Source organism: Austrofundulus limnaeus, unplaced genomic scaffold (assembly GCF_001266775.1).
Source record: "Austrofundulus limnaeus strain Quisiro unplaced genomic scaffold, Austrofundulus_limnaeus-1.0 Scaffold92, whole genome shotgun sequence".
Taxonomy (NCBI): Eukaryota; Metazoa; Chordata; class Actinopteri; order Cyprinodontiformes; family Rivulidae; genus Austrofundulus; species Austrofundulus limnaeus.
The window spans coordinates 745,828-762,160 of NW_013952494.1; the positions used below are offsets into that span (position 1 = coordinate 745,828).

The window sequence follows — 16,333 nt, forward strand, 5'->3', positions numbered from 1 at the left end:
AATGATTTATTTATGTTCAGGAGACAAAAATAACAGCTCTTCGTGTGTGTGTGTGTGTGTGTGTGTGTGTGTGTGTGTGTGTGTGTGTTGCCCAGTACACCACGGTTTCTGCCGGCCAGGGAGAGAGCTGTGTGTCTGATAAGGCTGAGCCAAGCTGACCCACATGGACCCTTCACAAGCTGTCAGAGCTATGGCCCTCAGAGGGGGGGCCTTTCCTTCTGCACCGCCCGAGCCAGGGCTCACCCAGTAGGGGGCTGGATGGGGTTGAGTCTGTGGTGCTACTGGAGCTGGAGGCTTGTTGGTAGGGGGTGAGAAGGGCGGCTATATATTCATGAAAGGGAACCCACATTTGTGAGGATTGGTGAAGATTAAGTTTCTGAAATAGTAACGCATCACTGCCATATTTCTTACAGCTTATTCGGTGGAACATGTTTACACTGTTTAAGCGGCTTTTCCAACAGGATTACAATTCTGAAAGCATCGCTAGCATAGATGGGCGTGTGCTGATAAAATGCTTGACCTTCTCCAAGCAGATTTTTTTTACCACCGCGCTTTAATTATTTGGAGCACAAAAAGAGCAAACGCTGTGTGATGTTAAACCGAGTTCACTCAAACACACCCATCTGTAGCTCGGCGTTTAAACAGCTATGGCGAGCGTGCCATATAGAGAAAAACAACAACGAGCATTTAAAGACAGAAACCCCAAAGTGCCGATGTTGTTTCGCAAAGTGCGCAGATTCTTACAAAGGTTCGGCGTGATGAAGAGAGTTAGACGAAACGAGTGTAGCGTGATGAAAAGGGAGACTGGGAGGATTCTGCAGCGGCGTCCCTGATGCTCTGATGCTCCCGTCCCGCTTCAAACTCTGCCCGCTGCCTGTCTCTCTGCCTGCCAGCCTGCCATCCTATCTGCCAGTTTAGCAGAGACAGAGAGGCAGCGAGAGGAGCAGAGACGAGCGGCGCTGATGCTGCCGGGGCGGCACGGGGGAAATCAGCGGGGCACAGGCGCTCCCAGTTAAAAGTGACATGACCTTTTGATTTTGTCACCTGTCACCAACTGCCATGTCTGACTCTGCACAGAGGAGTGCCTGCCATCCGCCGCCGCCGCCTTCCCTCTGCCTCTGTCTCGACGTCGCTCTGTCTCTCAGAAAGCCTCTCTGTCTTTTTCTGTCTCCTGCTCCCACTCCATCGCCTCTTCTCATTCTCCTTGTCTTTCCAGATCCTGTTTTTTTTTTTTGAAGCGGGGAGGGGGGTTAGGATGTGACTTCCTGAAGGAGATAAAGTGTAATAGGCACAGGATTTCCTTTTTTTTCCCCCAGCTTTCCTGATATTTACTCTCCTCTACCTGTGTTTTGCGGCCCTTAATGAGGGCAGATGTCAGGATGCAGCATGTTCAGGGATGCAGGGAAGGTGTTTGAGAAGCAAAAATCAGGAAGAAAGCGTAAACTGGCAATTAGCTCTTGTTCTAGAAATGATAAAAATGGTCAACTAAAATTTGACAGTATTATCCTGGAAATGAACGTTCCTTTTACTCTAATAAATATATTAGCATATTACAGTCATGAGGATCACTTCACACTCAGTAAGTCCAGATTAAAACAGCAGTCATAACAAATGATAGATTAGTGGACGACCATCAGGGTTTTTAAACTCTATATTTATTTTATCAAAATGCTAATACTTAATATGTAAAGTGGGTTAAAAGTAGCCGATTTTCTTGCTGCTGGAAGCACGTTTCGGAGTGTGAAGTATCTTCAGGCCATTAAGGTCTTCTCTTCCGTAATAGGTTGGCAGATCCAATGGGTGAATCAGTGTAATGGTCTGAAGCATGGGATAAAGAGGATGGTCCTCCAGTGTGACGAGGCCTAATTGCCCGTCATTTTGCGGCAGAAAGAGACATCACCATGTTCCATATGTAGCCCGTGTAACAGCCTGCGCTGGAAAAGTAACACCTTTATAACATCTGGCCGGGGCTTTTCTGGGCCACGAGAACAGCAAGAAGGGATATCTGCTGGGATGTGTCCCTGCTTGTTAAACGCAGGGCCCGTTATATACTCTTACGTGAGCAAGCAGAAATTAATACAAAACATCATTGTGGGAGGATATCCAGATTGCAGCTTGTAACCTGGAAGCGCTACAGCTTGCTGCTGCCGCTGCTATTTACACATGCAAATGATCTTTAAATTAACTGTAAATATTGTGTCATATAAAGCTGACAGGAAAGTTTTATTTAAAAAACACTTTTGCGTGAACTACTATCTAATGTAACTTAACTTTAACTTTAACTTTTAACTTAAAAAAAAAAAAACTTTATTGTCATGTTGCATGCACAAGGTGTATACAAAACGAAATTTCGTTGCATACGGCTCAGGACAGTGTTTTGAGCTTTCAAAAATACAGWATAARAWATGTATGTAAATATAAAAATATAAAAATATAGAGTGCAGGAATGACAGTAAAATAGAAGTTCTTTAGTTCTGTACATGGCTAGATATAAAGTGAGACCAGATATTAAGTACAGTGCGGTTAAGAGTTCAGCAGTCTGATGGCAAGTGGGAAGAAACTGTTTCGGAACCTGGAGGTCCTGCACCGGATGCTGCGGAACCTCTTTCCAGAGGGCAGCAGGGAGAACCATCCATAGTGGGGGTGTGAGGGGTCACTGACGATGTTTCGGCCTCGGGACACGCAGCGCCGGGATGAAAGGTCCTGAATTGAGGGAAGGGGGGCCCCGATGATCCTCTCTGCTATATAATAATTATATATATATATATATATATATAATTATTGAGATGGAGTCACTTAAATACAACAGCCCTCTTTGGTTTTGGACTTGGCTGGACTAGCCATCAGTTTAGCAATGCGCTCAATTTTTATAATCGAAATTGTTCAAAAAACTATTTCCAACATATATTAACTGTTTGTAGCTTTTCCACAGAATCTCACTTCAAACAATCTGAACTGTCCGTTTAAAATTAAATTGGTGCAGATGTGCCTTATCATTTAGTACATTTTATAGAATGATAAAAAAGACAAACCAAATAATCTTTTTTGCGAGGCTTCCTCTTCGACACCCATTGGACAAGCATGACCATACCATTACATCCATTGCTCTTTTGTAATGACTGGTTTTAAATGTGAAACACACACAAAAAACTGCCAAAATATAAAACTTTAGGTTTCTAAAGAGGAGTACCCAAACCACTAGTTGGGCTTTCTAAACCGGCAAAAAGTAAATAAATTTAAGAATCAGATCACCCCAAGTTTTAAAATTCTCATCCACCTCCCAACACAAAGTGACTCTATCCAAATGCTGACAGCAAAGATGTGTCTCCCCTTGATTATCAGTTTCCTTTTCCCAGAATAAAAACTTAGTTTTAAAGAGAAAACGAATCCTCCTCCTGTTTGTTTCTGTGAACAGGTTGCAGTATGAGGCATACAGGTCATCTGACGGTGTTAAAGAGTCAGCGTCTGCAGGTCAGAGTGCTGCTACAAGATAAGAGAAGAGGTCGGGGACCTCGCTGGTGCAGTGCCTCCTTTAATCGCCGTTTTAAGGACGCCTTCACTGCTTAACAGGTACTGGTCAAGGTTGGGGCTAGGGTAAGGAGCGCTGATCCGGGGTCTGTTTGCAAAGCAGCATGTAGCCACACAACAGTCAGTGACCCTGGGTGGTGAATTACTGCGTGTAGAGAACACTGTTTACCTGCTAGACAGGGCTATAGACTGGGGCTGCGGTGTAAAACCAGAGAAGGGGTCGGCACGTTGAACCCATCAGACGAGTCAAGGCCAGTTCATTAAGAAGTCTGTACTCAAGTGTGTTGTTTCTTTTTTTCGCTTTCTCTCATTCTCCCCCCACCCTTTCTCTCTCCATGCCTGTGAGAGAGAGAGAGAGAGAGAGAGATTCCTTTGGCTTTATCCTCAACCCAGACTGCTGGAAAACCGTGGCGCTCCGGATGCTGACCCCTCGCTTGGCCCAGCACAATGCTTTAATTTGGTGTGTTGTTTAAAGTAATTAGGAAGCCTTTTCCTTCTGTTTTCTTTTCTGTTCGTCTCAGTTCTCTGCCAAGTGCAGGAGGGGAAACTTTTGACCACGACTTCAGCCTGATAAAGACTCGGAAAAGGACTCCGAGGAAGCGGGAGAGGAAGTGGAGAACCACGGTTACCGTGTGTTCTCAGCGTGCTCAAACCTCCGCCGCTTCGCATGCTACAGTTCGGGGAAAGTGAAAACAAACAGGGACAGGACTCTGGGGATTCTTGCACCTGAAAGTGCAAGTTCAAGTACGTCTGTGCGTGCAAAGCCTGTAAAAACACAAAAAACCTCAAAATAACAAACGTTTACAATAAACTTTTTCTTTTGCTGCATGAGCCAAGTCTCGACATGAGATGGTAATATTGTCACTGAAGGACGAAGAGAACTAAATAATGAAGTAAAGGACAATTGGTTCATCACATTCAACAGTTAGGAGAGTGAAACTGCATCTTCAAGACAAGAGGGTCTACAATTATCGTAATTTCTTTCATTGTGTCTTCTGAGCTGCTTTTTATTCTTGAACACGACAGACACAGCAACAGGGAAAAAAAACAATAAATTTGCTAATCTTTGTTAATTATTAGCCTTGCAAACGATTTTCTGTCAATTTAATGCTCAGGCAGAAGCTACAAATACACCTATTTTGACCTGAACACATACAAAAACTTTTTTATGACTACGGAGCAACTTTCCAAACACATAAAATATCAGTGATAAATGCGGACACAAGAGTTCTAATCATTTATTTGATTGTAGTTGGGGAAAAAAATCAGATGGCAAAAAAAATAAATAAAAACACTCTATTGCACACACAATAGGCAGTATCAGCAAATATTGGACACACCTGCTTGTTCACTAATAAGACCTACACGTTGATGCCATTTCATTTGCCTTTTTCCCCAAGAATTTTCCCTTTAATTATCTCAGCAGCAGTCAAAAACAACTTCCTCACATATCCCACACCAGACAGCACCAGCACTCACAGCCCAACACAAAGTAATCTACACTGTCAAAGTGCAAGGTGGGCTGCACGCAGCAAACTCATTCAGTTGAAGAAACTCATACAGATGAGAGGAAATAATAAAGACATTCATTGGAAAGATGGTGAGCTTTGCACAAGTGCTCTTGTGATGAAACATATTCACAGCCATAGTGGCTTCTTGACGCAGATACAGATGCTGAAAAGTAGGGAGAATTTAGGTTAAAGTGTCTAAAACTACAGAGAAAAAAAAAACACTAAAAATAAATGAAAAAAGATGTCAAGTTCATGCAACAAATGTACTTTATGTTATTTGAAGTGACTTCAAGCATGCGTAAACTCTGGTGCCTCATTTTATTTAAGACGTGAAGTAAAGCTCATGTGCATACAAACCACAGAGCTCGGTTGTGTTTTAAGGAGGTGGCGATTTATTTATTTATTTATTTATTTATTTATTTATTTATTTATTTATTTATTTATTTATTTTTTATTCATACATTTTCTCAGGCAATGTCGCCATCTACAGGTGAGAAGAATCAGCCCTCTTAAATTTTAGTCTCATTCACAAATGGCTCACTTCACCCTTGAACTCGCCTGGAAACCTTTGTTTGGACTTGTTTACAGCATAATTTGAATATGAGCTTTAAGGAAGTGAATATTGTTCATAGATTAATGTGAGGTTTTATAGGAATGGTGTCCTTTTTGCTCATTTTAATGACACTTTAAATGAGAAATATGATAACAGGGGGCTTATAAACAGAGAAGATTAGCTCCGAGGACCTATTAGAACTACAGTGTGTGTCATGTACAGTTCACATCTAATTCCATTTTTTATGTGTAACATTACAATGACCGACAGCTATTAGATTTGGTTTATTATAATGACAGAATTTAATACGGCTTCCAAACCCAATCCAATCTAACCTAAAGATTCCTTAGGCAGAGATAAATATACACATTGAAGATGGGACTGCGAGAAAATCTGAAGTCTCTTAACGGGTTATTTCCGAGTGAGTCTTGGAAGAAGGCACTTATTAAAATTAATCACTTCATTGTTCACGCTCACTCCATAGTCCAGCTCTCTCCCTCGTCTTCACTTTCTGCACTCCAAATGTGGCTGGCCATGATTAAAACGCGTCTGTTTCTCCATGACATTGCTTTGACATCATTTAATTGGTAGAAGAGATAAAAAAATATATATTTAAATGAATTAAATAAATATACTACCAGGTAAGTGGCGTAACATAGCTCAAGGTGACAGCCTATTATTTCTCCCTTCTCTTAGGCTCAAAAGAAGGCAAAGAGAGAAATGTGAGATGCAGTGAGAATGCGGCTCCTTGTGTGGCAGATGGAGTTTTTCATTAACAAAAACTGGCAGATAGATTTTTTTTTTAATTCCGATTCTGCTCAAAGTTTGCAAGTGCAATTTAATCAAAAGGTGCGCTCTGAAATGTTTTCAGAAAAGTGTGCTTTCTCACTCTTCTGTACATCTGATTGGGATAACCAGTAGTGTTCCTTTAAATAAATAAAAAATACATGCCTGAAACATTTTAAGTAAAGTAAATTTTAAGTGTAAGGTCCCAACAAAATGACTTCAGTTGATTCCACTCATTTTGGAAGTGGGCTTTTACAGTTGAAAATAAAAGAATGGCGCAAAAATGCTAAACAGTGTCGAGGATACTCACAACATCTTGTCTTGTATCCTTCCCCGACGCGATAAGGATGTAGGTCCAGGCCAGCGGCAGCAGCAAAGCCAGAGGAATCATATAAATCTCAAAGTTCCAAACAACGATGACAAAGATCTATTAGGACACACATACACAAAACCAGAACTGTTAGAGAAAAAGTGCTGTGAGAATGCAGGCATTTAATGCCTCCTGATGGTGTTTGCTTTGACAATCTATGTCGGTGTGTGGTTTGGAAATAAAACACATTCAAACGCATTAATATGGAAAAAAAAATTTAAACCACGAGGAACAAAACATTGATGAAAACATGGCTGTTGAGGATGATTTGGAGCCGTCAGAGCTTCTTTCCTCCATGCCAATCATCTAGGAGTCTGAGGTCATGTAACATTTCAGATACAGCGCATCAAAGTTGACCCTTTGGAGCTCCAGCCCCAAACTCGAGACTCTGACCTCAAACACCCCGCAACCCAAGTCTCTAACCCTGTCACTCCAAGCCCCAATACCCTCTTCTCCTTCCCCAAAAGACTCTTATGGCCTGTCTCTAACCTCCTCTGCACCCATCTGCCAAAACCACAACCTCTACACCTCCCCTCTCATCACCGAACAAGGAGAGCACCATCTGAAAATTAACCTTTTCCTAAACCCCGTATTCTTGTTTTGAAAGAGCCTCTTTAGTGTCCTTCAGCACATTTCAGTGGTTGGGAGAAGATATCTGTGGGAAAGTAGAATTGCTAATGGTGATAGCTTGATATTTTCTCTCAGTATTGTGCCAATTGTGAGACAGCTTTGAGTCAATTATTGTAAAATAAAAAAAAAGTTGAGTTGGAGCATTGTGAGGGAATATCATCTGTCAGAAACATCCAGAACAAAAGAATATTTATTCTTTCTAATAGTATCATGTTTGAGATTTTTTCTTTATTATTATTATTTTTGTATTTATTTTCTAAGACTGATAAAACCTTTGCAGCAATTATAACAAATGATGAAAATACAAACCGCATCTAATGCTCAGTGTCCTCCAGCCAAACATATTCATGAAATTCAAGTACAACAAATCAATTATTTAACTAAATAAGCAACAATTTGAAAATAATTACTTTGGGTAACAATTGAGTTCGACGGTAAAGTTTTAAAAGTGTCAACATTGAGACTATTACTGTAAAAAATTATAAAATAAACCGATTCATTGCTTTGTGTAACAATTAATTTATCCTGTTAGCCGAACAATACTGACAAGACAGAGAGGAAGCTTCATAATCAACAATCAAATTGTTTCATTTCGCAGCGTGCGTGTGAGTGTGTGAGAGGAGCGAGGCAAACATCAAGCTCTTCATTATTTTTGCAGCCTAAGGTTAATGTGAGGACGAGGTTCAACAACAGCGTGTGAGCTGGGCTCATTCCAGGAGCAAAAAGACACCGAGCCGCTGCGATCCTTACAAACAGCAAACTCTGACCAACTCCTGTTTAAACTTTGGAGGAAAACGAAAAAAAAAAAAGTTTCAAGCTTCATGTAAAATGTATCACCAAAAAAACATTAAATCTCAACAGCAAAACAAATAGATACATAAAACATTAAGACATGTCCGGTTTATTAGCATAAAACTCAAAGGTATGTTTCTTCAAAATAAACCTGCATGGTGTGGTGCAGCAGCCAAATCTCCCAAAAGGATTCAAGTCTCAGCTTCCCTGTCTCAGACACACACAGTCCTACTGTGATACAGCTGTGTAAGAGAAACAAACAGGTTTAATAATTCATTATTGTGTACTAACAAGCAAAACAACTTCTCTTTATTCATTGCAAAAACATTTACAACACTGAAAGCATAGAAAATTTCATACAGACACTCACAAAACCTTCAGTTTTCTTTCTTTCTGTCTTTGTTTTAGTCTAACAAAAATTATGCTATTTAAAAAAATAATTCTCCATCGGCTGACAAATTATTTAGGAATCTGATTCGTGACACTGATAAACACCAGAATAATCTCTGACAAAACAACGTGCGATCGAGGTGCAAGAACTTGACATCAGCTGAACAAACAAAAGAGCTCACTTCACTTTAAAGCTATTCTGGTAGACTCTATAAATAACCGCACACTTACAAACATCTTCACGCAGATACGCAAGCGCTCCGTTCAAACGTGGGGCTATAAATATAGCTTAGAGCAGGCATGGATTGCTGTGTAAACAGATTGTCTGGTTGTCTAAATCGCTCGTATTATCATTATCACGCACCAGAAGAAAAATTAATTGTATCGCACTCTACTAGTGTTTACAATTAACTCGTAAAGCTTTTATGCTTCTCTTGTTTTAGAACCTCTTTGTGTATGTGTGTGTGTGTGTGTGTGTGGGAGCCTGGGGTTGTTTAAGTTGTCATTCCCCCTTTTTTTCCCCTCCGTCATTTGGCTAAAGTGGCTGAGGGGGACGTTTTGACTGGCAGCTAGAGAAACCGGACACCCGGGCTCAGCGGTGGCCGCGGCCCTGTATCGTCTTTGTGCCCACCGGCTGGACAGTGGGGCCCTGCGATGCCTGGACCTTTCCACCAGGACCAGGCAATAGCAGCCAGCCCCCCGTTGCGTCCTACTCCAGATAGGAAGCTTCCTCGCCTGGAGAGCTGGGAGTGGGAAGGAGCCCGCTGTGGATGTCAGTGACCATGGAAAGATGGAGTGGAGGAAAAACAGCAACTATAAAAACACATGAGATCAAATGGGTAAAAAAAAGAGAGACGTTCTAAATAAAATTCCAGATGTAGGAGATGGGAATAGATTGTAGATCACTCTGTGGTCACAAACCCATGTGACTGTTGTTTATAGAGGACATCTGAACAGAAAGGATGCTCGTATTTTTCTCTTTTATATCACTGAACTGTTATATCTGTTTGAGAATGTAAAATTATTTAACTTAAATGCATATTTATGTATGTACATATGGCATTGTATGCATTTATTTTAGAATTTAGGTTCAAATTTACAATATTTTTTCATTAGTAATCAAGTTTTAAACACTATGGAAAAGTTAGCTTTACATTTGAATGAACATTTACAGTGGAATCTGTTTTAAATAGACAAAAAATGTTCACATTTTCATGTTAAATGGTTAATTTTGACAACAAAACAAGTTGTGTGTGACAATTAAAAGCAAATCCGTAATAAAAAGTGCCAATTTATCTGTACTCTGGGAATCTAAATTGTCATAAAAAGAAAAAAAAGGTCAGCATTATTATTTCATTTGATTGTTTTGTGCTTTTTCAAACCAAACTATCACCTGTCATACAGCTAATTAAAACAATTTTTCACTTTTAAAACAAAAAATATTTATTTAAATAAAAAACAATGAAGTAACAGTTGAACTGGGCAAACTTCACATCTGAGCTAAAGCTGGAATTCAAATGACTCAAATGATTAAAATTAAAAACGTTAACAAAGTAAAACAACAGTAGATTAATTTGTGGCATTTCGGATAAAATATCAATACCTTCCAAACCACTAAATCTATTTATTTTGACTTGTTTCTGTTGTCAGATTTTATTGCTTTTATAATCATTGGTCCTTTCACTTACTATTAGAAGGCAAATCAAACAGAAGAAAATGGATTAAAAATGCTACCAAAACAAAACAAAAAAAATAAAAAAAATAATAAAAAGTTCTGAATGATTTATTCCAGGGCTTCGAGATGCATTACTGGTTTGAAAACACAACCCCGTGTCCTGGCGGCTCTTTTTGCAGCAGCACTGTAGGAGGGTAATATTCAGTGCTTTGGCTTACATTAACCACACACCAAGCTAACTTTTCCCTCCTTTGCTCTGTCTCAGTGGAGTGAAACTGAAGTTTGGGTTTCAGACTTCCCCTTTATCTCTCTTACATCAATTTCCATGCAGGCACTAAGCGATGCCAGACAGCGAGCAGAAGTCCTGTTAAGTTTGAGGAAACATGAAGGAGCGGGGAGGGGGGCTGGGGGGGTGTCCTGCTTGTGACCAGACTTGCTTATCATTTAGTGGTGCTAGACTGCCCCCTGCTGTTCGGCTGCAAAACAAAGCACTAAAATCTGATGTGTCAAAGGCAATCATCTTGATAGGACATTGTAAAACAAAATAAAGCATATGCCCACAATCCTACAGCTGTAAGAACAATCAGAAGTGAGGAACCTGAACGTGTGACTCCTGCACAAAAAAAGGGGCTTGTTTTCTGCTGAGTGTCTCCGGTGATTAAACCCTGACTTGGTATTCTGTCTTAGTCACGCCGCCATATTTCTACTACTAACACTCATTTCTGGTAAATGAAGAGAGAGCGGTGAAACGTGAAAGTATATCTTTCAAAGCTGTCCCTTGCTGTGGGCAAAGACGAACTCCCGACTTTAAAACTTTTAAAAGTTAGAGAGGCGCTTTGAAGAGAAGTCAAAGGAGCAATTTAAAGGGACCCGGAGTGGTGTGCACCGCTGACTGCTATGGCGTCTCAGCGCTGTGTGTGTGTATCAAACTGTCAGCCAGACATGTGCAAACACACACACAATCATATACACACTCGAATGGTTTCTTCTGTACCTGTCTTTGCTTTTTCTTTTACCCTTTTTTATTTCAGCAGGGTGAATTTTTATCTAAATGCAAAGCAGGTGATAGGTGCTCCAGTTTCCTCTAGAAGCAGCTCCCTTGTCTGGGCTCTCTTCCTGATAAGAGTCCTACTTTGCCTGACATAAAAGAACCCGGTATCATTTCCCCTGCCTCCTCAACAACCCCCAGCTCGCTGCCCTCGCCCTTCCTTGAGCTTCACAAAGCTGCCTCTATTTGCTCCCAATTCAGGGCCCAATTGCAGATAAAGTTACAGCAAATTTGTTTGGAGGAAGAGCTGCTGAGGCCTGCCGTCCCTGGGGCAATAACAGCCTTGTCTTGCAGGGGCCGTAGGGAGAGCTGGCAGCAGCGGGAGAACAGAACCCAACACTGCTCAGCCCCGACAATGGCCTCAACTTTCTGGTAGGCAGGGGAAAGGGAGGGAGGGGGTAGGATAAAGGAGAACAGGAATGGACGGATGGGTAGAAGGGAGAGATACTCAGCTTGCAGGTGTGGAGAGCGGAAGCAGACGCTTAACCCCGAGACAAGGAATGGAGATCCACACACACACACACACACTCAGAGAGAGAGAGACACCACCCATCATGCAGGACAGGAGGTAACTCCAGTACTGTCCATTGTGCCAACGCCTCAGGCAAAGCTGCCACGGTGGCTGATTCACTGCCGGGATGGGTGGGTGACAGCAGTGTGGGTGTGAGAGAGAGACAGAGTGAAAGGCTGGATGTGAGACTATGCAATATCTCTCTTTCTCACACATGCACACAAAACACACACGATATACACACTTATCACAGCTGGCACTAATGGGTGATGTGTACGTGCGGCTGGCATTTCAGGATTGGGCAGAAGGAGAGTAAGAGACCATGAAGCAAAAATGTGAGCATTTTCTTTGCGATGGGAGTGTTGTGCTGTGACATGTTGTGACAACTGAATTTTGATGTTCTCTAAAAAAACTAAAAAAAAACTCCAAATACAGTATATTTAAAAAGCCTAAATTTACCCCCCTCAGCATTGTTTAATTCTTATAAAGTGCACACATTTTGTAAGTTTAGGGGTTAAACTGCACACAGGTCCACGATTATAAAAAAAAGAGCCGTGTTGGAAAGTTTTGTGTAACATCTGCCTGCAAAGACAGCCAGACAGAAACAGACATGTGCACAGACACACACAGACCGATAATCACACACAGCAGTACACCTTCATGAATGCACCACCTTGGCCAGATGGCCCACCATAAAAACCCACTTAAAGAGATGAGTGAAGTGATTAAGAGGCCTCTCAAAGTAAGGGAGAAATGAGATGAAGAAATGGAAGGGGAGGGAGGGAATACCTGCGTGGAGGAGAGGCCCTAAATACTCCCGATGCTTTTAGCTAAGTGCATACTCCTACGTTAGCAGACTCCCAAAAGAATAGAGGTGGAGCTGAGGAGGAGGAGGAGGGGAGGGGGGGGGAGGCACAATGACACCTAAATTTCACAATTTCTATAAACTATAAAACACTTTGTCCTTGGCCTAGATACGCTCTTTGTCATCATCTGAATTCTCTGAATATGAGTGAGCACAATACGAACAGCCTGCGCTGTTAATCAGAAATACACCTTGAATTTAAAACTGTGCAGTTCTGAAAGCTGAAAAGCTCTACAAGGGGTGTGTGTGTGTGTATTTGCAAGATGCAAATGTGATTTCCAAGGCTGAATCTCCCTCTCTTCATTCACCATGTAAATTGTCGCATTTTTTAAGTGAATTAGATTTTTTTTTGTGAATTACTGGATGTTTTTTATTGTCTGAAGTATTTAGTTCGTTCTAAAATCACTATCGACATGTCCAGAGGAGAAACACACATTTCAGGCTCTCTCTCTCTCTCACACACACACACACACACACTCACACAAACACACAAAATGGAAAATGTTATCAGATCAATACCATGTCTCTTCTGACCCACATCTTGTGATGACAATGTGACCTGCTGTACAAACACACACATCCAGCCTCTGCGAAGATTAAACGGGTGTCAGGCAGCCAAACGCTGCTAATGTCTGCTGTGGAGACGCTTAATGCTCCCACGGTAAAGGGCCGGGGCAGGGCGGGTCCACCTGGCCTGTCGCTGCTTAAGTCGTGGACACTGAAGCAGACAGGATTCACTGTCTGCTGTGTCGTCTTCAGGGTAGGAACCTCCATGCAGCTGCTCGCTGTCCTGCAGGAGAATGTCTTCTTACTGATAGCTCTGCGGTCCAATTACATTTCACCTTTTAATATCAGACTCAAGTGACAGGCGAGGGCAGAAAAGGTGGGGAGGAGGTTGTTGAGTGAGGATGCTGTTTTTACTGTGCGCATTAATTGTGTTATAGTTGAGTTTTCTTTCTATTTGGACACGTGAGCGTTCTACAAAATAATATTAGAGCTAATTTTTACCATGAAAAGTGTTTACTTACTTGTAATCAACTTTACCACAATGTATAATACAGTGGTTTTGTTTTATTCAGTTTTTTTTCTAAAGATAAACAGTTGAAATTAAAAAGAACCTCTAAAAACATGTATGTGTGTATTCATTGTAAAAAACAAACAAACAAAAAAAAAACCTGTAGCCACAAGGTGCCCCGGCACGTACCACAAAAGCACAGATGCTCCTCTGCGGAGAGTCCCATTCGAAGCAGCTGTTGATGTAGCAGCCCACGTTGATCAGAAACATGATGCAGCGTCTAACTCGGTTGAAGTTGCGTAAAAGCAGCTGGAGGAGGAAGCGAAATAGTGATTTGTCGGTACAAATGAAGTTTTAACCTCTACGATGAGGTAGGTAGAACAAAGACGGCAGCGCTCTGTTATTTAACGTTGTGATTAGTTTGTTAAATCTTTATCAGTGGGCTGGCTGGTACCAAGAGCTCTCTGTTGGAAACAATCTGTGGCTGAAAAAATGGGATTAAAACACAGGATCCAAGCAATCTGTTATCCAGTAACTGTCTTCCCATACAGTAATAGATTGGCTTACGTAGATTAAATTTTATATGATAAAAATCAGAAACTTTAATAAAATAAATCACTATCAGATGGTAGGTCTGAACTCCTCAAGCCTCTCTTTGTAGAACCACAAATTTACAACTCAGGATTTATAGCTCTGACCTCACTTAGGCTGTACAGTTACAACATTACATCACTCCCAACGGCGATGCCAATCTGTGTTTTGTGTGCGTCATTTTTTTCCTAGAGTTCTATAATGGGTCATGAACCTATTATAGGATCTAAAATATACAAGATTTTTTTTTCAGTTGCCTCACCTAAAGAGGCGTAATGTATGTGAATGTTTTTGGACAGTGCCCTGAAGCGCCAAGTCATAAGACTATAAAAATAAACTGAACTGATTTATCTATTAATAACAATTTCTCTTTTTAGTTCTTGTGACATTTGACCAAAGACATGAAAAAAAATGGCTGCCAATAATTTCATGCACCGGAAAGTTAGGATCGTGTTTAAATGTTTGCGCAATGTTGCTAAAAAGTATAAGTTTGTTACACCACAGGTTTTTTTAAGTAAATATGAGGGAGTTTGTGTTCGGGAGTGGTTAGTTTTGACACTAGATGAGAGAATTTATGTTGTTTTTTGTTTTTTTTGCGTGATGCTTTTTGCTGCCAAAATGTGGCTTACAGTACAGTGTCCTGCTGGGGACACACAGACCCTTCGCAGGCTGCAAATCACCCATATTCACATTCCTCAGCACATGCTGCACTCTTTTTGGCTCATTATTGACATTACTGCCTAAATAGAGAACACTTCACTTTTCCCGAATTACATCAATCCTGTCTATTAAAGCTTGAAAATACTCCGAAAAGTGGTGAACTCGTTTATTAAGTCAAATGTCCTAATCACAAATATGAGTCTGGCAGGCAATGTGTGTGTATGTGTGCGCGCGTTTTTTTCCCCCCCTCAGTGTGTAACTGCCACTAAACGGCAAGCAGCAGCAGGGGAGCTGCTTCCGTACAAAAGAGCCCTCACGGGGCAATCCCTCCAAAGCAGCTAGTGACATCATCATTCTGAGACACTGACATGGGTCATCTCTATGAGTCAGGGGTGAAATGGGAGATGGGGAAAAAAAGGAAAAAGGAAAAATAAAAGGAGTGTTTGGGAGGAAGAAAAAGCACAGAGTGAGATAATATAGGAAAGAGCAGAGAGACGACAGCGGGGAGTAGATGGAGGGCTGACAAAAAAGGAAGGGTTGTAGGGGAGCTGCTCCGCTGCGCTGTGTACTGTGTGTTTGGGGAAGGGCTGTGCTCGGCTGTGCGTGGCGTAACATTGACTGCTGAGCCCGAACGGTCACTCATATGACACGTCTGATGTGGCCCAGCCCCTGCTATTCATCCCTTTGTGGTGCCGCCACACTGAGCAGCGTGACAATGAAGTGCAAAGCAGCAGTGGCAGAGAGGGCCAACTATAAGGATGGCCAATCTACTTATGCACCACAGAGCTGACAGCTTGACATTTCTATTCACCATTCAGAGTGGATGTGAGGTGGGGGAAAGAGATGAGAAAAGGGGGAGAGGAGGGAAGGAAAGAAAAAGAGAGACAAAATGCTGTTTTTCCTTCAATCATCCTGTTGTATCTTGCCTACACAGTTGTTGTGCTTTACAAGATGCCACTCAGCGGCGTTGTTGGTTTTTGCTTGAGACAGTTAAGCAGAAATAGGGAGGTGTATTGGTGGACACAGATAAAAGAAGGAAAAAAAGGAGTGACAGGAGATAAGCGTTGGTTGCTGATGTACCTGTTTGGACACTCTAGGCTCCTCCTCGATGTACTTTTGTTCGACGGGAGTCAACGTCCTAAGACCAGCCTTCACCTGGGGCACAACAGTGAACAACACAGAGTTAAAAGCTGCAAACGCTGAAGGGGGGGGGGGGGTCTTAAAAGAACTGGGAGCGAAGATGACAGTGCTTATGTCAAGGGCGATTTTAGAAGACGGCGCAGGCATAACAGCAGAGCGTGCACTGAGCGCGCCCCATGTCAGAGGGCTGGAGAGAAAGCGGGAGATGGAGCTGTAAGATGGCCGCTGTAGGACACACACACACACACACACACACACACACACACAC

General features: G+C 41.7%; 1 protein-coding gene across 1 annotated transcript in view; it reads right to left on the reverse strand.

Annotated features, from left to right (window-relative positions):
* The window catches only part of mctp1a (multiple C2 domains, transmembrane 1a), a gene marked incomplete in the record, with an annotated part of 144,171 nt that overhangs the window by 33,638 nt on the left and 94,200 nt on the right, over window positions 1-16,333 (reverse strand). The window contains 3 exon segments of the mRNA XM_014012525.1: window positions 6,689-6,805; window positions 13,864-13,983; window positions 16,006-16,080. Of these exon segments, the coding sequence (XP_013867979.1) occupies window positions 6,689-6,805; window positions 13,864-13,983; window positions 16,006-16,080 (312 nt within the window).